At 46.9% G+C, this 24,768-nt stretch overlaps 1 protein-coding gene across 1 annotated transcript in view; it reads left to right on the top strand.

Moving 5' to 3' along the window:
• The first annotated feature begins 6,496 nt into the window (after positions 1-6,496).
• The window catches only part of LOC8053686 (flavin-containing monooxygenase 5-like), a 101,013-nt gene continuing 82,741 nt past the window's right edge, over positions 6,497-24,768 (top strand). Inside the window, exon 1 of the mRNA XM_040210635.1 lies at positions 6,497-6,729. Within this exon, the coding sequence (XP_040066569.1) occupies positions 6,497-6,729 (233 nt within the window). The remainder of the gene's footprint in view (positions 6,730-24,768) is intronic.

Genomic DNA, 24,768 nt, shown 5'->3' with positions numbered 1-24,768 from the left:
GCGCATGTTGGCAAGCTTAGTGGGTGCAGAGAAGACGACGTTGATGATGATCTTGTTAGCGATTTTCTTGATGGCATGGGAGAACCTGTGGAAGTAGGGAAGAACGACAGGTCTCGTGGTTCCATCTCTGGCTCTTGGTGTGACAGATGTCCCCTTATTTTTTGTTCTCAAGATTCTCTGCAATCGATGTTAATAACGAGGTGGAATATCCGGTGGTTGTTCGTCTTGAAATTTGCGCATCAAAGCTTACTGAAATAGAGTGCTCGCAGGATTTTTGAAGAGAGTTGTTTAGACATAATTTTAAAATTCCTCGTTTTACCAGCTTATAATGTGCCGAACTGAACGGAAGAATTGCTTTTTACCCCTTGGCTCATATTTCCAGCATATATGAGTGTGGTGGAAATTGAGCCTGATGTTTAGGAATCAGATTTATCTTTCTTCCGGAAGCTTATGAGTAATTTCCAATGGTTCCAAGCAGTTTTTAAAAGTTTATAGAACGCCGGCTACAGTGGTTGGAAAATTGCTGTTCTCGGCGCCAAGAAAGATAAAATAATCGTCAACGTACCATAGGACCGTACATGGAGTGGGAGCCGAATCTTTGCCGATGTTAGCTTTTCAATTAGTGTTGTTGCCGTTGTTAGTTCCCCAAGTCCTGTTTTATACGTGATGAGCACAACCTAATGCCTAAACGAGAGGACGTTTGTTCTCTTACTTCCTCCTGTGATGCTAAATGTGTACTAATCTCCGAGACTTGGCTTTATCCCGGTATAGACAGCAATGAAATTTTGCCGAATCACCCTAACTTTATCATATTTAGGTGAGATCGATGCGACCATCGTGGGGTGGTGTTTTAATATGTGCGCATGAAAGTATCTAAAGTTTTCTTCTCCTTATCGCCAGCACTATCGACGCAATCTGGATCGTAATGAAATGCGGTTTTAAATCAGTCTTGCTTGGCGCCTGTTACAGGCCACCCGATGCGTTATCTAATTCTGTGCCTCGTTTGCATGACGAACAGTCCGCTTTATGTGTGCAGCTTCCTGACCATCCTGTTCTTTTAGTTGGCAATTTTGATTTCCCTCTATATTAAGTGTGATTAGTCCGGTCAAGATTGTATACATGGTACCAGTGACTGTCGTGTGTTCCTTAAACTTTGTTTAGATTTTAATCTGTCTCAGGTGGTTTCCTTTCCCACTCTTGTAAATGACATGCGCTTAAAAATATTAGACTTCGTATGAACGAATCAAGCTGAGTGTATCTCCTCGCTGTCTGGATTTGAAGGCGTTAGTGATCACAATCACTTGAAGTGCTTGCAGGTGTCAGACTTGTTAAAGGGACAATGAAGGCAATTTCGGGAATCTTTTTGGCGATTGAACTGGGTTCCAGGCACGTCTCAGGCCACGTTGCCCAAATTTCAGCCGAAACCGGCGTTTGTATGCCGCGCAAATCAATTAAACAGTCGCGGTAATGATCGTACCGGAATCGACTGGAGCGACGCCCCGAGAGTTGCGGGAGAAGCCAGGAGAAGCGGAGCTCACGTGACCGGTGCGAGGCCAAGAAGCGCGACGTCACAAGAGACGCCTCAGCGATTGGTTGAAACGAGAGACGCGCCCTCGGTCCCGTTTTAATTCTCGGTTTTTAGGAATACTGTTCTAATTTCCGCTTGAATAGCCATGAAAAGTATAAATCGGACCGGAAGTGATTACTAAACCGTAAATAAAGCAGCATGATTGTTTTTTTCTTTGCTACGCTGGACGCGAAACGGCCACCGAGCAACTATGGGCACTTCGGCATGCGGGCCGCTCGTTATCGGCTGGGCGGTCTCCCTCGGGTGATGGCGGAGGCCGCCACACACGTACTCCCGTTTCGTTTGTGTTGGGTTACTGAACGGAAGCTCGAACTCGCTCGCGAGAGCGGCATCGCCGTCTATGTTGACAGATTCGACGAAACGACCGCGCCAGCGCGCTGCTATAACCCACCGCGGTAACAAGAGTCTCGATCTCCTAAATACTACCGATACCGACTATTCACACTTGACGACACTCCCTACGTCACCTCCGTTTTCGGAGGCCCAGAAACGAGAATGGAGATTGTTCAGTTTCGGTTTCTTTACTTCTTTCGTAGGCACAGAAATACGCGTCACAATTGTCTACAAAAAATTGGCCAGCATGCTATGTTCCCAAGAAGCATAAAAACACCACTTAAAAAATTAAATAAAATTGTCTTCATTGTCCCTTTAAAACAATAAGGCTATATATGGACCCCTCAAAATGCTTCTCAGCCTTAGATATGTTTGATCGCAGGGTTGGAAACAAAAACTGGTGTAAATTTAAGAACAAATTATTATAAATTATTGAAATACATGTCCCAAGCACAACCATAACTTCCCGATCTTCTGAACCCTAGTACTCACGCTCGCTGAAAATACTCAACAATAAGAAGAAACACCGTTTTCGGACAGCCAAAAATGAAAAACACAACTGCATCTTGGGACAGGTATAGTGAAGGCGCAAATGAGTTGAACCTCAAGCTTGTGGAGCGGAAACGTATTTTCTACCAGGAAACTCATCCATTCCTGCGACTCAATAATCCTCGCCAATTTTGACAAGTTGTTAACCATACTCCACGCTCCCTACTTAACCTTGAAGATGATTTAAAAAACAAAAAAGAGGCGAGTCAGTGTACCTCAGTTTTAAATGATATGTTCTCTGCTGAGAACACCATCCCAAGTCCTTTAGCGTTGTTAACAACCATTGCTTAAAACCTCCCTTTTGTGAATCCAATGTGTGTTGACTTTGACGGTATTGTTAAAATTACTGTGTCCGTGAAAGTGTCTTCATCCTGCGGCATCGACGACATCAACTCTAAAATACTGCAGCGCACAGTGTGTTCGTCGAGTCTATTAACCAACCTTTTTCAGCAGTCCTTATTCCTGACGGTTGGATAATCGGAAAGGTAAGTGCGGTCAAAGAGCGGTAATAAATTATCTCCCTTAAACTGTAGGCCTGTCTCTCTAACTTCTGTGCCTTCAAAAATACTGTACCATAAGAATCTATAAGAATCTATTCATATACCTCGATTCCATTTCTTTTTTTAACAACGCACAGCACAGCTACCGTAGAAGAAAGAGAGAGAGAAAAAACTTTATTTGTCAGTAAGATGGTGACCTTCTTCGGTTCCTTCAGCTGCTCCACATGGTCGGCAGTTGAAGTCTGTCGGCGACCTCTTGCGCTCTTGCCAAGGCCCGGGACTGGACGTCCAGGTCCGGGCTGGTCAGCACAGCTTCCCATTGCTCAAGTGAGGGAGATGAAACTAGATCTGCCGGAGGCGGATCCTTCGCGCAGTCCCAGATTATGTGGTCTAAGGTGGCAGGCTCGCCGCATAGTTGACAGTACAGGTTTACTAGATCGGGAAAGATATTGGCGTATGTCCACGGGTATGTCCACGGGTATGTCCACGGGTATGTCCACGGGTATGTCCACGGGAAGCTGTCTTTCAAAAGAAACTTCTCTTTTGAAAGACAGCTTCTCTTCTTAACCCATGACGTTTTTCTAACCTCGACTCCGGTTTTCCAACCGATGCTGTATTTCTTGAGTTCGCTAAAGTTTTTGCCAAAGTACCGCATAACCAACTGCTACTAAAATTTTCGTCGTTAAACTTTGACACCACCGTACTCTAATGGATTAAATGATTCCTTTCACAACGAAAGCACTTTGTTTATGCTAATGACTCTTCATCTGTATTGGCCCCTGTTACCTCAGGTGTGTCCCAAGGAACAGTGCTTGCTCCACTACTCGTCCTTACTCCCATCAACGATCTTCCACATCGGGAATCTTCAACAATGCGCTTATTTGCCGATGGCTGTGTTGTTTATTATAAAATAATATCTCGCTGTGATTCTGCAGCGCTACAAAATGACCTTGAATCTATTAATAAATGGTGCAGTAACTCACAAATCTCCTTTAATGCTAACAAATGTAAACACATGCGCTTCTCTCGTTCCACCTTCCAAATGTGTTCTCCTCTTACTCTCAATACTGTTCCTCTACCAACAAACTGACGCGTACAAGTATATTGGTGTTCTTTTAGCTAAAATCCTCTCTCGGGACAGTCACATTACTTCAGTGGTGTCTGCTGCTAACCGAAGCCTAGGTTACCTCCGTAGGAACTTCTGACCTGTCCCAAGTAACCTAAAACGACTCCTTTAAATTTCCTTAGTGCGATCGAAATTAGGGTATGCATCCTCCATTCGGCACCCTCAGCTTTCTTCACTAAGAGACAGTAGTGAGGCTTCCCGAAACTGTACTGCCAGGTTCATTCAATCTGACCACTCACGTTTTCGTGGTGTTTCATGAATAAAATCGGATCTTTCGCTTCCCCTACTTACTACCCGACGGAAAATGTTTCGTCTCTGCCTATTGCGTAAAGTCGATTATTCGCCCCTACTTGGCGGACTGGAATGGCCTACCCGGCGGCATTGCCGCCATCAAGGGCTCCACCACTATTTGCGAAGTATTTCCACAATCATTGTAATACCCATTCCCTCTCTAACACCTCACGCCCCTGAGGGTATTGCAAATAAATAAATAAATGCGGGCCGCGAAAATAAAGGGTTTTACAGTATCACAGAAAGTGGTTTTGTGCTTTTTAATGCAACCGCAAAGTTTTAAAAAGAGAGAGAAAGACGGAGGAAGAAAGGTCGAGATGGAAATAAAAGTTGTTTACTAGCACTATTGTAATATGAGCGCCAGGTGCACTGTGCACATGTAGTTAATAAGATCGATAACGTTGAGCGGAACATACGGTCATGTGACGCCTGACACCAGTTGTTTCTAACGTGCGATTCAGCCGTCCTGCTAGGGAGGGAAAGCTGTTTGCACGCAACGCAGCTTTCATTTGGTAAGCTTAGTTTTCGGTGGTCGACAACTTTCATTGCCGCTTTTCAGCTGTCTTTTTTATATAAAACTAAGAAACACTCCGTGTCGCGACTTCGTTTTTGGTTTGATTGGGGTTTTCTCGCTTAAATACATATCATAAACTAAATTCTAGACGACCGAAGTGATTGCTACGCACTGTTAGTTTATTATTTATATACTTCCAGTTTACTATATTATATAAGTATGTCACGCAAGTAATGACATAGTATTTGAGTAATCCGTATTGTGGCTTAAATACTACTTCTTATATTTACGCTCACAAACAATTTGAGTTTATGTTGCTTCGTTCTGCCTCCCCAATCGATAACTGATATATGACAGCCACATAACAAAGAAATACACAATTTATGTGTGTTAATCTAAAAAAAAAACATAAAAAAAAATTCGTTATTTAGTGGGCGGGTGGAGGTATTAGAAACTTCAAAAATAACTCGAGGTATTCGTAGTTGGATGTGCTGTTGCAATCTTTACTCAGTGAATCGAATAAGCCTTTTGTAAAGGCACAATTTATTCGCCATTAAAGATTACATCAATATTTAAAAAAAAGGATATTTTTGTGTTCTTTTCTTTAATTTCCAAAGGGCGCGCCACATAGTAATAATCATATAATGAACAGTTGCCTTGTTTTATTCGCTTCTCTTTATCGGTCTCATGTCGAAGATATTAAATCGTCCTCAATGTTATCAATTGTTTTAGCGTGTTTTTCGGAAGTAATTAAACCTACATCTTAAGTCGGCAGGGCGATTACATCAACTGAATTATTCCACAGGCAAGCTTTGTCAATGCGCCTAACGTTTAAAAACAGATCATATTTTTTTTTTCATTATGATGTAATTTCTTTTGCGCAGATGCTTTCTATGTAGATAATACATTTGCCGAATGAATATCTAAGGACGAATTTGCTGAATCAAAGTAAAAAATGTGAAAGAATATGCTATGCACTCAACCCAACCTTTGGGAAATGATCAAAGGTAGTGATGGGCCACTCTGGTGTTTATTTTGACAAGTTGAACACCAAACGCAAGCCATTTTTGTTATTTTGTCCCCCCCCCCCCTTCCCCCGCCCCTTGCTCTCCTGTCGTGTTAAATGCCAGGATGGCCCACGGGGATATTTATCAAATCAAGGAATACTATTTAACGAAACTTCTCCGAATAAAAAAATAATACTGTCCGTCCTTTCCGTTCGTCCATGCAATTTAGGAGAAATCTCGCTGAGAAAATGATGTTACGTGACGTACCTAAGAGTGTACGGTTTTCCCGCTAAATACACAGGCAAATCTCCCATCCCGTGACTTATATTCCACTTGACTTTCCCCTCTAAATATAGGAGAAAATCGATGTCATATAACGTCGCGAGACCTATACGACAACCGAGCTTCAACGCCATATTTTTTAAGAAAAATGAATTTGTGTAGAGGCTGATTTTTAGGGGGAGCTCCTTATTGCTTTAACCCCCCCCCCGCCCCCCCCCCCCCCCCCCCGTGTCCTTTTTAGGTAGGTCTCCTTGAGCAGTTTTTCGATCGAACGGCATCGACCGAATTACCAGTCACGCAAGCACCATGCGCCCACGTGGCGATAAGGACAGCCCTCTGAGGGTTTGCATCGTGGGAGGCGGACCGAGCGGCATCCTATCTGTCCGGCAGATGCTTGACGAGGGCTTCCAGCCAATCGTCTACGAGATGTCTTCCAGCCTGGGCGGCCTCTGGGCCTACCGGGACCATAGTGAGGAGGGCGTGCCGTCCATCATGTGGTCTACAGTCTTCAATAGCAGCAAGGAAATTAGCGCATTCAGGTATGCAATTTGAGAAGCAATTGCGTGTTTTGAACGATTAACTTCTGAGCTAACCGAGAAATTTATATCAATTTTTAAAAAATTACCCGAAACCACAAATACCCCAAATGCGTGATGATAGCACGTTAGTATACGCTGGACATCATATTTGATGTTCTTGTTGGAAGTCCATGGTCAGAAGTAGCTCCCACTGATTGTCTCTCAAGATCAAATATTCCAATTTGGTGACGTGCGGGTCTGTACGATATTCATTACCAGTAGTCAAAGTTTTTGAAATCGATATTACGTTGTGATACAGTTTCGTAATGATTTGATAAAGTTTCAAATGTAGTAATCGCGAGAGTAAACGGATTACGTTTGGAAGCAAAATAATAATTGCAAGCATAATTATTTTTCATAAATCCATCCCCCCCCCCTCCCCTTCTTTTTTCTATTTTTAATTTTAAGATAACTTAGTCTCCATATTTCGAGTTAAAAGCCAGTTGTACGTAAAGAGATCAGGCTCTGTGTGGACAGATTACGTAGACGTTTCTTGAGTTTGGAGATGGGGCTTTGAGGTCCGAGTTTTACCATCCAGTATGTCGGTTGAAACAGTTTTTTCACGTTGATAACCGACGCTTACTCTCAGCCTCAGCTTTTGCTCAAGGTGATGAGAGCATAGTACGAGACTGTTGCGACCTAGAAAATAAAAAATGACCTGAAAATGCTCCGTTGCATTAGTATAAAAAATATTCTTCCTTCACAAATTCCTTTCTCATGCTTTGTTCTAGAGGTGTGCAAAAAGTCGAAAGGTTAATTTGAACTAAGTTGAAATCGAGCAGTGTTGAATTGTAACCAAAAGTGAAATGTTCAATTTAACAGTGGCGGGTTCGAATCCCGGCCGAGGTGCCCGCAATCTGACGCAGCCTTATTGCGGAGAAGACGCCGTGTAACCGAGCTTTCGGTTGCACGTCAAAAGATCCACAGGTGGTCCAAATTAATCCTTAGTCCTCCGCTGGGGCGTGCCAGATGCCCGTCGTTTGGTTTGGCACGTAAAACCCCCAAATTTGACTTTCAATTTAACACGAACACTAAAATTTACTCACAATGTTCACAAGACGAAACACATTCTGAAGACTGCGGCGCATGCAGTGAGCTGCTCACCTTCTGAACCGCGCATGCGCGCGGTAAGAAAGGAGAGTGGCACATAATAACATTTGCTTGGCGAATTTCCTCTATTGTTATTTATTTAACAAATATTGTATAAAGTTTGGATTCAATGTTCTTTCTTTGGCTTGGACAGGTCGAGCCTTGGTTGGGTCGTTGAGAAGCACGATAATAAAAGTTTGATATAAGTATAAGTTATCAGAAAATAAAGACACCAGGTAGACTCCCAAAAACAATTAATTAAAGCTTCGGTTAAAACTAGGCAATGTTAAAGCGCGTTTGCGTACGCGTACCTTTCTTGATGCAGTTCAAGATGCAGAGAAGAGACCGGCAGTAGTGTACTCCAGCGTACTCTGATAGACGTCCGCTGGGGCATGGGCAGCGAAGGGCAGAAAGCTGAGCCCCACTCATAAGTTTCGCTCCCTCCTCAAGCAAGAAATTTCTACCTACGTTAGCTACACTTTTTTTGTAATAAACATTTGAGTTTTAGATATAATGTGTCCTGTTGTGGCAAAACAGGAAAACAAAAAAACTGTTCACTCCCATTTCCTAGTCGTTCGCAAAAAGCGGACGCACAAAAAAGGTGATTAAGATGCAGATAGCCTGGCTAGAATTCACGAATAGTTATAATTCAAGTGAATGCAAAGGTGCAAAACGGGCTGGACAAGAATGACGAAAATAATTCCCGGAGAAGGGGAACAAGAGGGACAGAGGACAAACACAAATCTCTAAGCACTGCTATGTGACCGGTGCGAGACTGAAAAAATCGGCCTGGTCCGAGTATCGAACCCGGGACCTCTCTATTTCTAGTGGAACGTGCTACCAACTGAGCTAACCAGAGGTTAGACGTCAGTAGTAAAACAGGTTTTATCAGCTTCCACCAGCCTGGTCAGGCCCCGAGTATCAGCTCTCAGCTGGGTTCTTGTCAAAGAATGATAAGTTTGGCTTGTTGGTCATGCTGGTGAAACTGTTCATGATGGTTAAGCTGGTAGACTTTCCCCCTAGTTTTACCAGCTTAAACTAATACACAGGAAAAACAAGCCAAATTCACCAGGAAAGCAAACTCGGCATCCAATTTATTATTTTCGTACTCGCGGCCTGCTCCACGAGCTCAGATGCTACACATCCACGGCGCTGACACTGTACTAACCGACGCATAGACGGGGGTTCTCGGTGCAATACAAGATTATGAAAACAAGCTTGTTTATCTCTCAACACGGAAAATAGAAGACACACGCCAACACCAGACAATAATAATGGAAAATACTACACGGATGAGAGAAGCGAACCTGGTTCCCGCCAGTAATCGGGGCCAAGCGGCCTCTTGCTTATTCGGCAGAGGTGTGGAAATGCGTAAACTTTGATGGCATTGGTCATACTCCGCGGCACCACGTACTCTACCCCATGAGCGCACAGACGTTCAAAGACACGAAGCGGTGCCTCAGTTGGTACGTCCGACCTCTTCCCGCGCTCAACAGACTGCCGCTTGCTGCCACCTCAAACTCCGTCTTGCTCGCACCGCAATCCAAGTAGTCTCCCTACTACGCACTCACTGCCGTCCCCTCGGAAATCGGTACGAGCGAGTCAAACGTGTCTCAAATTATTCGTTCCTACCACTTTCTCTCTCTCTCTTTCCTCGCACACAGACGCAGCTCGCAGAGCACGAGAGAATAAAGCACAGGAAGTGGCGTCGTCCCAGCCGAAGCAGAACTTGGCGCGCGTGCTCCCAGCACGGCCAGTTCGAACAGCGCAAGCCGACCTTGGCGCGAGCAGTTCCACCAAAACCAGATTGGCAACCAGGATTAATAGTTTGACCAGCTGCACTCCAGCTTCACCATCTTGTTTACCGAATTCGCCGAGTTGACTTCCAGCTTCACCAGTTTGACTTCCAGCTTCACCACCATGACTACCAGCTTCACCAGCTTCACTCCCAGCTGAACCAGTATGGCCAGCTAAATTAAAAGCTTTACTGCGCTAAGTTACCAGCCTAATCAGCTTGACCAGCCTAATTTTCAGCAAGACCAGCACGATTTTTTCGCTGGTTTAATCAGTAGGGTGAATCGGTCAATGTTCTGCTAAATTTACATGAGGAACCTGACTTGATGCATGGGCCACGGGAAGTCAATTTTCAGCCAGGTATAGTGGCGCACCTGATTTCGCAAAAGTTAGTGGAGACTCCGAATTGGTGCATAGGTCCCGTAAAGTCAATTTTTCGCTAAATTAAGAGGGGAACCTAATTCCGCTAAATTTATAAGGGAACAGGAGTTGGTGCGTAGATCACCTGAAGTTAATATTCCGCTACATTCGGGGAATAACATGATTCTACCAATTCTAGCAGGGAGCATGAATTAGTGCATAGGACACGTGAGGTCAATATTCCGCTAAATTTAGCGATGAACTTGATTCCGCTTAATTTATTGGGGAACCCTACCAAAAACCCAGTATAACTTTTCACTATGTGGATTATGAAACTGGGAATCTAACTGGAAGTGTTTCCGAAAACCTGAAACCCAGATTGCAGACAAAGGAATAATTTCAGACAAAAACGAAATCCAGATAGAATCCAGATAGTGTTCTAGTTCTGTAATCCAGATATCGAAAAGTTATACTGGGTTTTTCGGTAGAGATGTGAAGTCGATTTTTCGCTAAATGCAGCAGAAAATTGACTACATTAGGGGCGACACGCGTAGGCGAAATCTTGCGACGAGTGGCTTAATAATGCTATCTCATTAAAAAGCGCTATGTGTTTGCTTTTCCACAGCGCACATATAACGCTGAAACGCAAGCACGCCTAAAAACGCTTTAAATTACCAGATTTTTACGGCGAAGTTAAGACACAGCTCAAGGCTGTGCCCACCCATCGGCGTATGGATACACGACGTGCAGCATAAACGGGCGAATACGAACCGTTTGAGTCGGGCGACGCCTTGCGCCACTTAGCAGTCAGTGTTCGGCAATATTTCCACCAATGACAATTCATGAAGTGAAGAAAACTGAAGCAGACTAAATGTTTAATGAGGGAACTATTGTTTTCAAAACAAAATAGAAAAGGGCTACCGTCGCAGGCGTTGATGGCGGCGAAACAGCAGAATCAAACTTTGGGCGAGACTGACTACCGCGTGCTTCTGGAACAATCAGCGTAGAAGGTTCGTTGACTAGAACATTCGGACCCGGAACAAGCAACATAGTTCTCTAATTTACCAGAACATTAAACTGAAAGAATAAATAAAAGATACGCGTCTGTTATTTATTCGTCCATTTTAATGTTCTTAGAAATCTCAGGAATCAAGCCCTGCGGCTCCGCGCAAAAGTCAAGCACCTTAATCACTCCGTCAGGGACGCACTCGCTCGCCGACGCGTGTGGCACTCTTCTCCCCTTTAAAACGAGCATCGCCTCGATGCCACGTCAAAGGGAAAAAAACGAAGCAAGGCAAGTAACATAATAGAAAAATACGGAGACTGGCAAAACACAGTCCTACCAAGTGTTGCTCGGGATCAGAGTTCACACTCTTATCGTGCGTAGTACGGCTCGAGGCGCACGACGTGGACGGCATCAGGTCGTGGTGGGCGGCGTGGTGCTCTTCTTGTTCCGTAGGGCATCACCTCGTTGTTCACCTCCCCAAGGCGACGGAGTACCTTGTATGATCCAAAGTACCGTTTTAACAGCTTCTCACTGAGGCCGCGGCGACCTACGGGCGTCCACACCCAGATTCTGTCTCCGGGCTGGAAGTGGATGTCCCAACGACGAAGGATGTAACGGTCAGCGGCTACACGTTGTGGTTCTTTAATCAGGAGCCTGGCGAGCTGGTAGACTTTGTATGCCCGTCGCTCTCATCGGCAGCTGGCTCACGGGACAGCATCCCGTCGAGCATGGTCGTGACCTTCCGACCATGTACCAGCTGGAAAGGTGTAAATCCAGTTGTCTCTTGAACCGCCGTGTTGTAGGCGAACGCGACGTAGGGAAACCTTCGTCCCACGTCTTGTGCTCTACGTCCACGTGCATAGAGATCATGTCGGTAATTTTCCTGTTGGGCCGCATCGTCAGCCCGTTGGTCAGTGGGTAATACGTAGTGGCACAACGGTGGCTAATGTGACTGAGCCGAAGGATTTCTTGGGTCAGCTGTGCCATGAACGATGATCCGCGATCTGTCATCAGATCTTCGGGAGCGCGGTGCCGGAGGACGAGGGACTCGATGAAAGCCTTGGTGACTTCAAAAGCAGTACCTGAAGGAAAGGCTTTCGTTTGTGCGTACCGCGTGAGATAGTTTGTCGCGACGATTATTCATCTGTTTCCTTGCTTCGGTGGGGCAACGCTCCATGTAAATTCATTCCAATTTACTGGAATGAGGCAAATGTCGGTGCAATACGCCTAAAAGGCCCTGCCGATGTGGTTGGTGGTTTCTGCCGCCGTTGACACTCATGGCGCAAACGAGCTGGTGAATGTTTAACATAATTTTATACAAGCCCATGAGACTGCGGAAAGGACGAAGGACAACACAACACTCGCAAATCGTCCACTGGGTGTCGTCAGCCGCGGTGCTGTATTTGGGGTTTTTATTGGAGCTAGACACTGATTTCTGGGGCTAACAATATTTTTAAAAAAAGTTTTTTTTTATGTTTTCACAGCCATCACAAAAAAAAATCTCGGATCAGTTTTACGTAAAAGGATCAGGACTGTTTACGGTCACGTGTGGAGTAGTCAAAACTTGTACAACATGGCGGCAGCCAAGGGGGTTCCTTTTGCCTTTTCTATTAAATAAACCAGAAAGAAAATCAAGCTGGTCAAGCTGGTTTTGCTGGTTTTTTAAGCTGGTTCTAGCTGATTAAGCTGGTTCAATCTGGCACTGCAGGTGGGCAAGCTGGTATTTGAGCTGGTTTGTGCTGGTACTGAAGCTGGATCAAGCTTGTCAAGCTGGTTCGAGCTGGTAGAGCTGGTTCGAGCCGGCACTGCATATGGGCAAGCTGGTACTTAAGCTGGTTTGAGCTAGTACTGAAGCTGGTTCAAGCTTGACAAGCTGGTTCTAGCTGGTTCTGAATCTGGCCCAAGGTGGTTCGAGCTAGTCATGCTGGTCTTGCTGGGAGCGAGCACACCAAGGTCAGCTAGAGTTTGTCGAACTGGCATTGCTGGGAGCGGGCCCGCCAAGGTGGGCTGAGGCGGGAACGAGGCCACGTCCTTTTCTTTGTACTCACGCTCTCGGTAGACTACCGGGCGCTTCAGGCGCGCTGGGAGCTTCCTTTGTGTGCGAGAAAAGGGAGAGTGAGAAAGTGGCAGGAACGGAAAATTTGAGAAACATTTGGCTATCTTGGGCAGATTTTCCAAGGGACGGCTGTGTGCGCGATGTTTGGAGAATACTTGAACGGCGGTGCAAGAAAAGCGGGATTTGAGGAGACTGCGAGCGGCAGTCTGTTCAGCGCGGAAACAAGTTCGACGCCGCGACAGAGTCGTCGTTTCGTTTCTTCGAATGTGTGCGTGCTTGTGAATAACGGTGGTGCCGAGGAGTATCGCCAATGCAATCCGAGCCACAGGATTTCCACGCCTTTGCCGACTACGCAACAGGCCGCTTCGCCCCCCTCACTGGCGGGACCCAGGTTCGCTTCTCTCATCCGACTAGTATTATTATTGTTCTTGACTGTTTTGAGCGTGTTGCAAGTATTTTCCGTGTTTAGAGATAAGCAATCTAGTTTTAGTAAAATTGTTTCTTTTGCACCACAAACTATACTGTCTGTGTGTCGGAAAGGCACTGTGTCAGCGCCGAGGATGTGTAGCATCTGAGCTCTTTAGAGCAGGCCTCAAGTACAAAAATAATAAATTGGATGCCGAGTTGGCTTTTCTGAAGAACTTGGCTTGTTTACCTTGTGTATTAATTTAAACTGGTTGGGAAGTCCACCAACATGACCAGCATGCCAAACTGGGCATGCTGAGGCAATAACCCAGCTTGAAGCTGGGACCAGATTAACCAGCATGACCAGCACGCCAAACTGGGCATGCTGGAGCAATAACCAAGCTCGATGCTGGGACCAGCATGACCAGCCTGCCAAACTGGGCAGGCTGGAGCAATAACCCAGCTTGAAGCTGGAACTAGCTTAAGCTGTTTTTTTTTCAATAGGGTTGTGAACCGGTTTATCGCTCTAAGCCCCTTTATGTCGTTGGTCACGGCGCTTCCTCTCAAAGGTCACGGCAACCTCCCACGGCCTTCGATTGGATCTGATGGTTCGTAGCACCCACTGCGGCCGGATGTAACGTGGAGCGAAGTATAGCTCCTCGACGCTGCGGGGACCGACAGATTAGTGAAAGAGGCCGGTTCACTCATCGCTGCTATTTGTACTTTGACAATAAACTCTTATATTATGGAGGGAAGGACAGCAAGTAGGTTTAGGCGCACAGAGATGACGGCAGGGAACTCAAGATTGTTTAATTCAAAATGACGACGTACGTGGTTACGTGTTTTTGTTGAGTGCATGCATGATTACCCTATTGAAAATTCCATCAAGCTACGTAATTTGGGACACTGACTGCCAGTCAGCAGCGTTGGTGGAACGTGATGGACCATCAGACGTCATCTGATGGTCCATCAGATGACGTCTGACTGCCACTGCCAAGGGAATTTCATCAACAAGGGCAGCATTTATATAAGAGTAAAGCTATACGCACTCATAAATATCGCCAAATGCCTCAATAAAACAAAATGTTCGAGAAAAAAAAAAGCAGCACCACCGCGCATCGAACCCGCGACCACATGCGTACAAATCGGACACCTTAACCGCTATGCAACGCCACCTTTTTTTTCTTCTTTATTGCATGATGTAGGTCAAACGCACAAGTTGAACATGCACACGCACATAAGACACTAAGAGACCTCAGCCAACTTGGCTGACGTCGGGAACTGTTAAAAGTGCTTGAGGGCAGAGAGCCCATCAAGAAGAGGCAACCACTCTGGGGGTGGTTGCAGTGGTTTGAACATTTCCTTCAAGAAGCACATGTGCTCTACATAGTATTTATAAACAGGACGCACATCAACATCTGCGTGTCGCACAGCCATGCGGCATCGCCATATGCTGAGCAGGCCGAGCAGCAGGAGCATGTCGAAAGGAACACCATTTTCATCTTCTACAGCTAAGTAGCGTATGCCATGTGGCGTTAATGGGAGGTCTTTCTTGAGGGTCCTTTGGAGGACATCCCAAAAGAAGACAGCGTCCCAACAGTCTAGAAAGACGTGTTCAACGGTCTCTTGCTTTTTGCAAAGGATGCAGTTGTCAGACCATGCAACTGGCAGGCCTTTTTCGACCAACCAGGCTTTGACTGGAAGCGTCTGACTGTGCAGCTTGAAAAAGAAGGTTTTCACGTTCGGGGGCACCAGCATTCTTTTGACACGTTTTAACACGTCCTGCCCTGGGCCTGCACTATACAAAAAACGATACATGGGAATGGGAAAAAGTACATCAATCAAATCTGTCGTTAGTCGTTTACGTGACACTTCGGACAAGTATTCAAGCGAGAAACGAGTGACTAAAAAACAATACGCCCCCACAACTTCTTTCAAAAAACCCCGCACACAGGCACTGAAGTCCTCGCTCGATGAAACAACAAAACTAGGAATCGCTCTGCTTAGCCGAACTTGAATGATGGCTCGCAAAAAAGGGTCTTTTTGGTCGCGGAGAAAAATAAATCTGCTGACCAACTGCCTCACAAACAAATGAGACAGGCCGAGACCACCGGCTTTGAGGCTACGAAAAAGATTAGTGCGGCTCGTACGCTCCCATACAGAGCACCAAATAAAAACTGCAAAGACACGGTGCATACGTTGTACGTTGATTCGCGAGCAGTGCAGCACCTGCAAGATGTACCACACTTTGGCTGCAAGAAACGCATTGCAGACAGCTGCGCGAGCGAAGATTGATAACCCCCCACCTTTCAACTTGGTCGCCTTTTCGCGTAAAGCTTCAACTTGACCGCGCCAATACTCGTCGTTGGTGCGGTAGTACTCGAGGGGAACCCCAAGATAGCGAGGCGGCGATTCGGTCCATACAACACGTTCAAAGACAACCGGCGTTGAAGGCCAATTGCCATGCCACAACCCCAAACACTTTTCCCAATTAACAGAACTACATGTATTGTCACAAAACATTTCCGACAGCTCTATGGCTTTGATGACACTTTCTTTGTCCACACAAAAAATCGCCACATCGTCCGCGTACGACAAAATACGCACTTCAATAGCTTGTAACTGAAACCCCCGGATGAACTCACTCCGAATAATACTTAAACAAAACGGCTCAAGAAAAATACAAAACAGCAAAGGCGAAAGTGGACAGCCTTGTCGCACTGAAGAAAAAAGCCGAATGCGCTCGCTGACAGACTTGTTTACCACCAGTCTAGTCGCAGAATTTGTGTACGCCATGCGCACGCCATTACACAGAACAGAGCCTAAATTAACATAGCTTAAAAGTGAAAAAAGAATTTCGTGCGACACGCGGTCGAAGGCTTTTTCTAAATCTACCTGTAACATAGCAACCCTTCGCACCATAGCGTCGCAGCACTCCAAAATACTGCGGGCGACATGTATGTTTGTAACTATGCTTCTCCCTCTTATTCCACACGTCTGGTGTGGGCCGACGATAACTCCTATAACGCTTTGCAAACGTTCCGCTAAGACCTTCATCAGAATTTTATAATCAACGTTCGTTAGTGTGATCGGGCGGTACGAACCAACGAAACGAAGTTTTATAGGGTCGTCACTCTTCGGTATGAAAATGGTGTGCGTGCATAAAAACGATGGAGGCAAAACATTAAGTCTGTACGCTTCACGAAAGACGCAGTGCAAAAAAGGGGCAAGTTGTTCTTTAAACTCTTTGTAAAACTCGGCGCCCAAACCGTCCGGTCCTGGCGCTTTTCCGATCTGCAAATTGTCGATCGCCTTTTCAACTTCCCATAACATAATGGGCTGTTCCAACTTTTCCTGCAATTCATCCGAAAGGCGCGGCATTAACGGTAAATAATAGGCTTCAAACTCATCCTTTTTGGGCGCGCGGTAGCTGAAAAGGTTTTTATGGTAGTCGACAAAAGCCCGTTCGATTACTTTTTTATCGCCTGACAGAACCCCTTGATACAAAATCTCGCCGATGTCATTCTTACTGGCGTAAGTCTTTTCCACCCCTATCGCCCTTTTCGTGGGTATCTCACCGCACGATAACCGCTTGAACCGCGCACGTACCATAGCCCCCCTATACCGTTCGGTATCAAGAACCTCGAGGCGTTTCTTGATACTAGTAATCTCGTTGAAAAAGATACCAGGCGAAAGGCGTTCTTCCTGGACCAAGTTCTGAAGAAGTTCGTTTAAATTACGCGTTTCTTTTTCTTCATCGTGCTTCAAGGAACTGGAGCGTTCGATAGCTGCCATCTTCGTTTCCTGTTTAAATAATTCCCATTTAACGCCGAACGCCTCCCCTTTCGCGCTTGCCAACTCCTCCAGCTTTTGGCGCACTGCCTTAGAAAAACAATCGCCCTTAAGAAGCTTGGCATTAAACTTCCATAAACCCCACACGAACTTCTTCGGAGCCTCTTTAGGGGAACAAATTTTAAAAGAAACAAGAGCATGGTCACTGAAAGAGACGTGGTCGACCGCATACTGCCTACACGCTCTAACAAGGTCGAGCGAAACGTACGCACGATCCAAGCGCGCATGACTGGCGTTTTGAAAATGCGTATACTGCACCTCTCTCCCACTCGACGCGCAAAGTGCAACATCTTCCAAATCACAACGATCGACCATGCCATTTAAGAAATCTGTACTGTTATCCCTGAACCGCATACTGTTCGATCTGTCTTCCGCTGCACAAACACAGTTAAAATCCCCTAACAAAATAACGATACGGTCCGATAGCAGATACTGTTCGATGAACTCGAAAAAAACAAACCGTTCATCTGCTTTCGTAGGGGCGTAAATGCAAAGCACGCGAAACTTGACATTTGAAACAAAAAAATCGCACAAAACAAAGCGCCCCGCATCACAGCTAATGACTTGCTCTACGGTCGCCATTGACTTCTTTAAAAATAAAAGACACCCCCCCGCCGTCCCCTTAGCGTGGCTGACGCACACGTCATACCTCGCTTCAAAAAGCCGTACCATGCTCTCCGTCTGAGCCTCGCTTTCCATTTTCGTTTCCTGAACCGCGACTATGTCCAGGTCCTTCTCAATAAACAAACGGTTCACCTGGTATTGGCGACGCCTGGCACATAAGCCGCGCACGTTTAAAGTGCCTACACGTAAAGATTGCTCAAGGTTCATGAACGGTTAATAAAAAAAAGGGGGGGGGGCAGACAAAGAGCGAGGTAAGAGCGGAAAAAAAAAGGAGAAGTCACGCGTACAGAAGTAAAAGAACTCGGGTAAAGCACAGCGCTAGAGACACGTACAGACGGAAAAGCCATACACTCACAGGGAGTCTTTTCGACGACGATCGTCCGGCGGGACACGCGGCTTCACCGCGACCTTCGACTTCTTAGACCCTGGCACAGGCACCGTGTAGGGGTTCGGTCCGCAGGTGCTAGCTGGCGCAGCCACAGGTTCCCTCGGACGCTTGACTGTCTGAGTGAAGTCCATGGCGTTGTCCTGCCCGTCGACCACTGCTGCGTCGTTATTCTCAACGATGGGAAGGCCGCTCGATGCAGCCGAAGGTCCACCTTCGAGACGTGCTTGCTCCTCGGGTAGGTGTTTCGTGGCCGCTGCGCCGGGGGTGGCTGGCCCCTCCGTCGTGGCCTCGGAGTTTCTCTCTGGAGACGTTATATCAGGGTTACCGTCGTCCTTGGTTGCAGACATTTCACACTGTTCCGCCGGTTGCAGGGCGGTTGGAGGTAACCCTCCCACGGCTTCCTCCGCCTCGACGCCATCCATTAGGTATTCAGAGTTGTCGTCCAACTTGCGGTCCCGGGCTATCGAGGCGTAGGTCTTGACACAGTCTGCTGCGTCGTGGCCGTAGCGGTGGCAGTCAGAGCAGCGGGGGACGCGGCAGTCTCGGCGAATGTGGCCCGTACGACGGCACCGAAGACAGAGCGGAGCACGGCCAGGCACCACGACCAGGACCTTACAACCTTCCAGGCGCATCTCGTGGGGGAGGCTGTCTACGTGTAGCCTTCCTTGAGGGTCAGGCGTACACTGCGGGTGTTGGACTCGACAGCCTCGAACCCCTTCTCCCGGAAAAAATCCCTCGCTACCTCGGACACCTCGCCGTAGCGCTCCAGCTCCTTCTTCACGCGGCCGTTTGGCACGTCGTACGGGACCCAGTGTAGCTTAAGCTCCACAGCTGTATTCGCCGGGTCGATGACGAGGCACCGCCCCCCCTTGATCTTCAGCTCTTGCGCCTCCACTAACCTTTGCTTGGCAGCAGGTGACTGCATCCTCAGTAGCCACACGTGATTCATCTGATGTGGCCCAGCGGAGGCCAAGTCCTTCAGCAAGTCCAGCCGTTGAAGTTCCAGGCGGAAGTCTTGAATGCGATAGGGCCGTCCTTTTACGTCGCAGTGCAAAAAGACCGCGTTGGTGACAACATAACCGGTGGGCAGTTGGGGCAGGAAAATCTTATATTCGTCAGCGTTTTCAAAACCAGACGTACCACGGCCTGACGCGGCCGCTTTCACCGCTCCGCCGGAGCTCATGATTATCACGTCCGTTCGCCTCGGCGCCCGGAAGTGGAATCCGCTATGCAACGCCACCGCTAGAGAAACTCGATTTGACTATTCGTTTTATACGAAATGCTTTGGCTGCAAATGCAGTTAAGCCGTCAGCATGTTATGCAAAGCACTCGTACATCACTCGCCGTACTTCAGTTCTACTCACCTGCCATGTAGAGTACTTTCGCGTCGTAGAACGATCCTTTTGTTCGCGCATCACCGGCCCAGTAGACCTGGTACACCCTGTCGTCTTCAACCACAACGCTAAAGTCCCTTACATCGTCGGAACTCACAACAGGCTGGGTCTTGTCGAGTAGAAATTCTACTAAAACATAAGCCATTGTACAGCCCGGGCAGGATCGACAGGTTGGAGCGAGCGGGCAAACAAAACGAGTCGAGAGCGATCGTTCATGTAAGCTCGGCGAAGCCTCTATGGGCGAAGCGAAGTGCGAAGTGTCGTGTTTAGCGCTTCGGTGGGCTTCTGATCAAGGTTGTCGGTCGGTTGCGTGTCATATCTCTAACGTCAGCGGTTTTATGGGCTCACGTCCCAAAATCGTTTTCTCGTGCCTAGATTACTTTTCGTATTCATAGATTTGACGACATACTGGTATCCGAACGAACTTTACGTCCTTTGACCGTACGTCTGTCTGCACGTCAAAGCTTTCTGACGTACAGTCAGAGACAATCGATGTACAGTCAGAATCACCACCAAGACATCCTGATGGCATTTCGCGGCGGCCGACTGCCACCAGGAAACCATCAGAAAGCCGACTAGCGGGGTCTGACTGGAGTTTGACTGTCGGTCAGAGTAACTTGTTGGCCAATGAGACATGCTTGACGTACAGTCAGGCACAGTCAGCGGTCCACTAGAAAACATTGACTGCCAAACAGGGTTACATTGATGGATTTTTCCTTCGGGTAGCTGCCTCTCTCAAGGGACACACGTTCTGTGAACATGCATTTTCGTCTATAAAACATACCTGAAAATATTGTTTCACATATGCCCAATATGAGAGTGCTCTCAATATGAGACTATTCCTCATAAGACATATTCTGAGATATCTACCCGAAGGAAAAATCCATCAGTGTAACCCTGATTGGCAGTCAATGTTTTCTAGTGGACCGCTGACTGTGCCTGACTGTACGTCAAGCATGTCTGATTGGCCAACAAGTTACTCTGACCGACAGTCAAACTCCAGTCAGACCCCGCTTGTCGGCTTTCTGATGGTTTCCTGGTGGCAGTCGGCCGCCGCGAAATGCCATTAGGATGTCTAGGTGGTGATTCTGAGTGTACATCGATTGTCTCTGACTGTACGTCAGAAAGCTTTGACGTGCAGACAGACGTACGGTCAAGGGACGTAAAGTTCGTTCGGATACCACTATTTCGTCAAATCTATGAATACGAAAAGTAATCTATGCACGAGAAAACGATTTCGGGACGTGAGCCCATAAAACCGCTGACGTTAGAGATATGACACGCAACCGACCGACAACCTTGATCAGAAGCTCGCCGAAGCGCCGAACACGACACTTCGCATCGCCCATAGAGGCTTCGCCGAGCTTTCATGAACGATCGCTCTCGACTCGCTTTGTTTGCCCGCTTGCTCCAACTTGTTGATTCTGCCCGGGCTCTACAATGTCTTATGTTTTAGTAGAATTTCTTTCTACTCGACAAGACCCAGCCTGTAGTAAGTTCCGACGATGTAAGGGACTTTAGCGGTGTAGTTGAAGACGACAAGGTGTACCAGGTCTACTGGGCCGGAGACGCGCGAACAAAAGGATCGTTCTACGACGCGAAAGTACTCTACATGGCAGGTGAGTAGAACTGAAGTACGGCGAGTGATGTACGAGTGCTTTGCATAACATGCTGACGGCTTAACTGCATTTGCAACCGAGGCACCTCGTATAAAACGAATTGTCAAATCGAGCTTGCAAAGCGGTGGCATAGCAAAGGGGTTAAGATGTCCCATTTCTACGGAAGTGATCGCGGGTTCGATTCCGCGGTGGTCCTGCTTTTTTTTTCTTTTTTTCTTTTTTGTTTCTCGGACATTTTGTTTTATCGAGGCATTTGGCGATATTTATGAGTGCGTATAGCTTTACACTTATATAAATGCTGCCCTTGTTGATGAAATTCCCTTGGCAGTGGCCGTCAAACGTCATCTGATGCACCATCAGATGACGTCTGATGGTCCATCACGGTCCATCAAGGCTGCTGACTGGCAGTCAGCGTCCCAAATTACGTATCTTGATGGAATTTTCAATAGGGTATTTTTACCATTGATTCATATGTCTGCGTTATAACACTAGACAGAATAAATATTATTTCTAATGTGTTTCCCTTATCCTTTTATAAGTGTATGATCGCAAATTTTTATAAGGCTTCTCATTTCAAATCATGCAAGTAGGATACAATAAGTTTTATTAGAGTTCTAGAGGCTTCTGAACGCAGGCTTGACCTATAATTTAAACTTGCCTGTGAGGAATATTTTACAATATGAAAAGCATGAATAAACCAATAAATTTTGACCCAGCAACACAGATATTTATGATTTGAATTATTTGGAATTTCCAATACAAAGAATTACAAAGTCGAAACGAATTATTCGGTTAATCATACTTTGATTTCAATAAAAACTCGAATATTCGCAGACCCCTGCCTTATTTTGATATCAATTTTCTCAAAGCACCTCCACATACTGTGCCCCAACGTAACCAAATCCAGACAATGTCGAAGCTAAGGTTTGAAAAAAGACGCGAACGTTTGTCACATGGAAGACAAGCGATTGTCAATACGGAAAATTTACCCAGTTAACGAACTTAAGGTTTGATAGCTTTTTCGCTATGAAGTTGAGTAGGCATAGTAATAGCAAGAGCGAATGTACGTTCTAGCAACAAGGTTATGTTCTGCTTGATTTAAACAAGTGGTCGACAACCTATCTGCTGCAGCTGGCGAAATCTACGGAAAGCGCAGAGGGAGAGAGCCGGATGTAGAAGCGGAGATTAAAGTGCGGGCGGGGGATCAACATGTAGACGATGATGATGAACAAAACATTATTTAGCGAGCATCAGGTGCAGATGTTAGGGCACCCGCCCGGTGGAGGGCATCCTTAGTCTGGGATACCCTGGCTGTGGCTGGCTACCTGGGCCCTCGTCACCGTGTCTTGCTGGATTCCAGGGAGAAGAAAAATAACTACCATATAATAAAATGAACATGCAGTGATGTTCTTTTTTTTCAGGCACACGTAAATCAAAATCATTGCTCGAGCTCCGTCTCAGTACGATTTTGTGTGTTGAATGTTGTCACGAATGACAAAATATGAAGCAGATAATAACTGGAGAAACAAAACGTGGGCGAACTTGTGCCCAAAACAAAATAGAAGAAGGTTCGCGTCACAGGCGTCGATGTCGGCGAAACAGCAGAATTGAGCGCTGGAGCGAGACTACTCCGGCTCGCCACGCGGAGCCCTTTATGTACACGTGTGGGCTTCTGGAACAATTGGCCTAAAAGGTTAGGCCGTACAACATTTTAAGTTTGAAGAAGCTACAGGGGTTTCGAATTTCTGAGAACGCGACATTTACAGAAACAACAAAGATGTGCGTCTGCAGCCAGGCATCGAACTTCGGCACTTTGCGTGAAAGCGAAACACAATAACCGCTGGGCTCTTTTCTTCTTCTTTTTTTTTTGTATTTCACGTTTTCTTTGGAATGTTGGTGGCGACGCTCACCAGACACCTGCAAGCCGAGTTGCCCCTGCGGGGATATAACCGCGCGGCCACGGGCGCGCTGCCTACTTGGCCAGCTGCCCCAGTACCTTTACTCTCCACCTTAAAAATGCATCACACCGACGCAACACAAAACGAAACAAAGCAATTAACAGAACTATATATTAAAGAGACAGTGTCCTATCGGGCGTAGAATTGTTTGAATCGAACGGCGTGAACCACCTCGGGTCGCGGTCGGCGTCGCGATGATGAGTGCGTTTTGTCGGGCACCACTTCGCAGTTGAGATCTTTCAGGCGTCGAAAGACCTGTATGGTCCAAAGTAGCGCTTTCAAAGTTTATCGATGAGACCACGACGTCTTTTTAATGTCCACACTCGCACCGGGTATCCGGGCTGGAAGGGAACGTCCCGAAGACTAAGGCTCTAGCGGCCAGCGTCGACACGTTGCTGAACGTTGAGCCGGACTCGGGCAAGCTTCGGACTTCTGCTCGTTGCGCAACCAATTGGGTATCGTCACATACATTGCTGACTGGATCGTGATGTAGCATGGCGTCAAGCATCCTGGTCACCTTGCGATTATCTGCTGGAACGGCGTGGACGGGGGAGCAATCGGATGTAGAAGTCCTGACGGCCTCGTCGCTGGTTCCTTGCGCCCCTGACACTCATGGCATGACTGAGCGCAGAGCTGAACTGAATTCGGTAGCCTCGACCAGTAGTATTTTTCCCGATTCCTAGCGAGCTTTCTGCTGCAGCCAATGTGACCAGACGTCGGGTCGTCATGGCAGGCTTGAAATATTTCTTCTCGAAGGCTGATAGAAATAACCAACAGCCGCGCTGTGTTTTTGTTGACTAAGCTCTCTTTGTACAGCACCCATTGTTGTATGAAGAAGACAGGCAGGATTCGTAAGAAAGCACGGAGAATCGTACTCGTTTGTTCCTCTAGGTGCTCGATGAGCGCTCGTAGTTCATGGTCGCTCGTTGGAGTCTAGCCACGTTGCTGACATCTAGAGCGCCAAGAAAACTTTTCTCGTATTCGTCTTCGGTGCTGGTAGGACCGGCCTCGACGGGGGCTTCTTACAGGCAGGCGGCATCATTGTGCTTCTGGCCGGACTTGTACACCTCGGTCATGTCGAATTCCTGCAGTCGTAGGCTTCGCCGGGAGAGGCGTCCGGAGGGGTCCTTCAGATTCGCGAGCCAGCAGAGCGAGTGGTGTTCCGTGACCACGCGAAAAGGACTTCCATACAAATATGGGCGAAGCTTTGTTATATTGCAGACGACAGCAAGGCACCTGAGCCGTTTAGTAGTTTCCCTCCGTGATAACCAACGTCCGACTTGCTTTTGCGATGAATCGCTCTGCCTGGTCCTGCCTTTCAACGAGTACCGCGCCATGCCCGGGGCTGCTGGCGCCCATGTGCATCTCTGCTTCAGCGAACTGGTGGAAATGGCCAATAATTGGGGGCGTCTGGAGACTTTGTTTGAGCTCATCGAATGACCACTGGTGTTCTTC

This window comes from Ixodes scapularis, unplaced genomic scaffold, assembly GCF_016920785.2.
Source record: "Ixodes scapularis isolate PalLabHiFi unplaced genomic scaffold, ASM1692078v2 PGA_scaffold7__128_contigs__length_106722199, whole genome shotgun sequence".
Taxonomy (NCBI): Eukaryota; Metazoa; Arthropoda; class Arachnida; order Ixodida; family Ixodidae; genus Ixodes; species Ixodes scapularis.
Note: the sequence above shows the minus strand (reverse complement) of the source record. Positions and strands in the feature narration are given on the sequence as shown.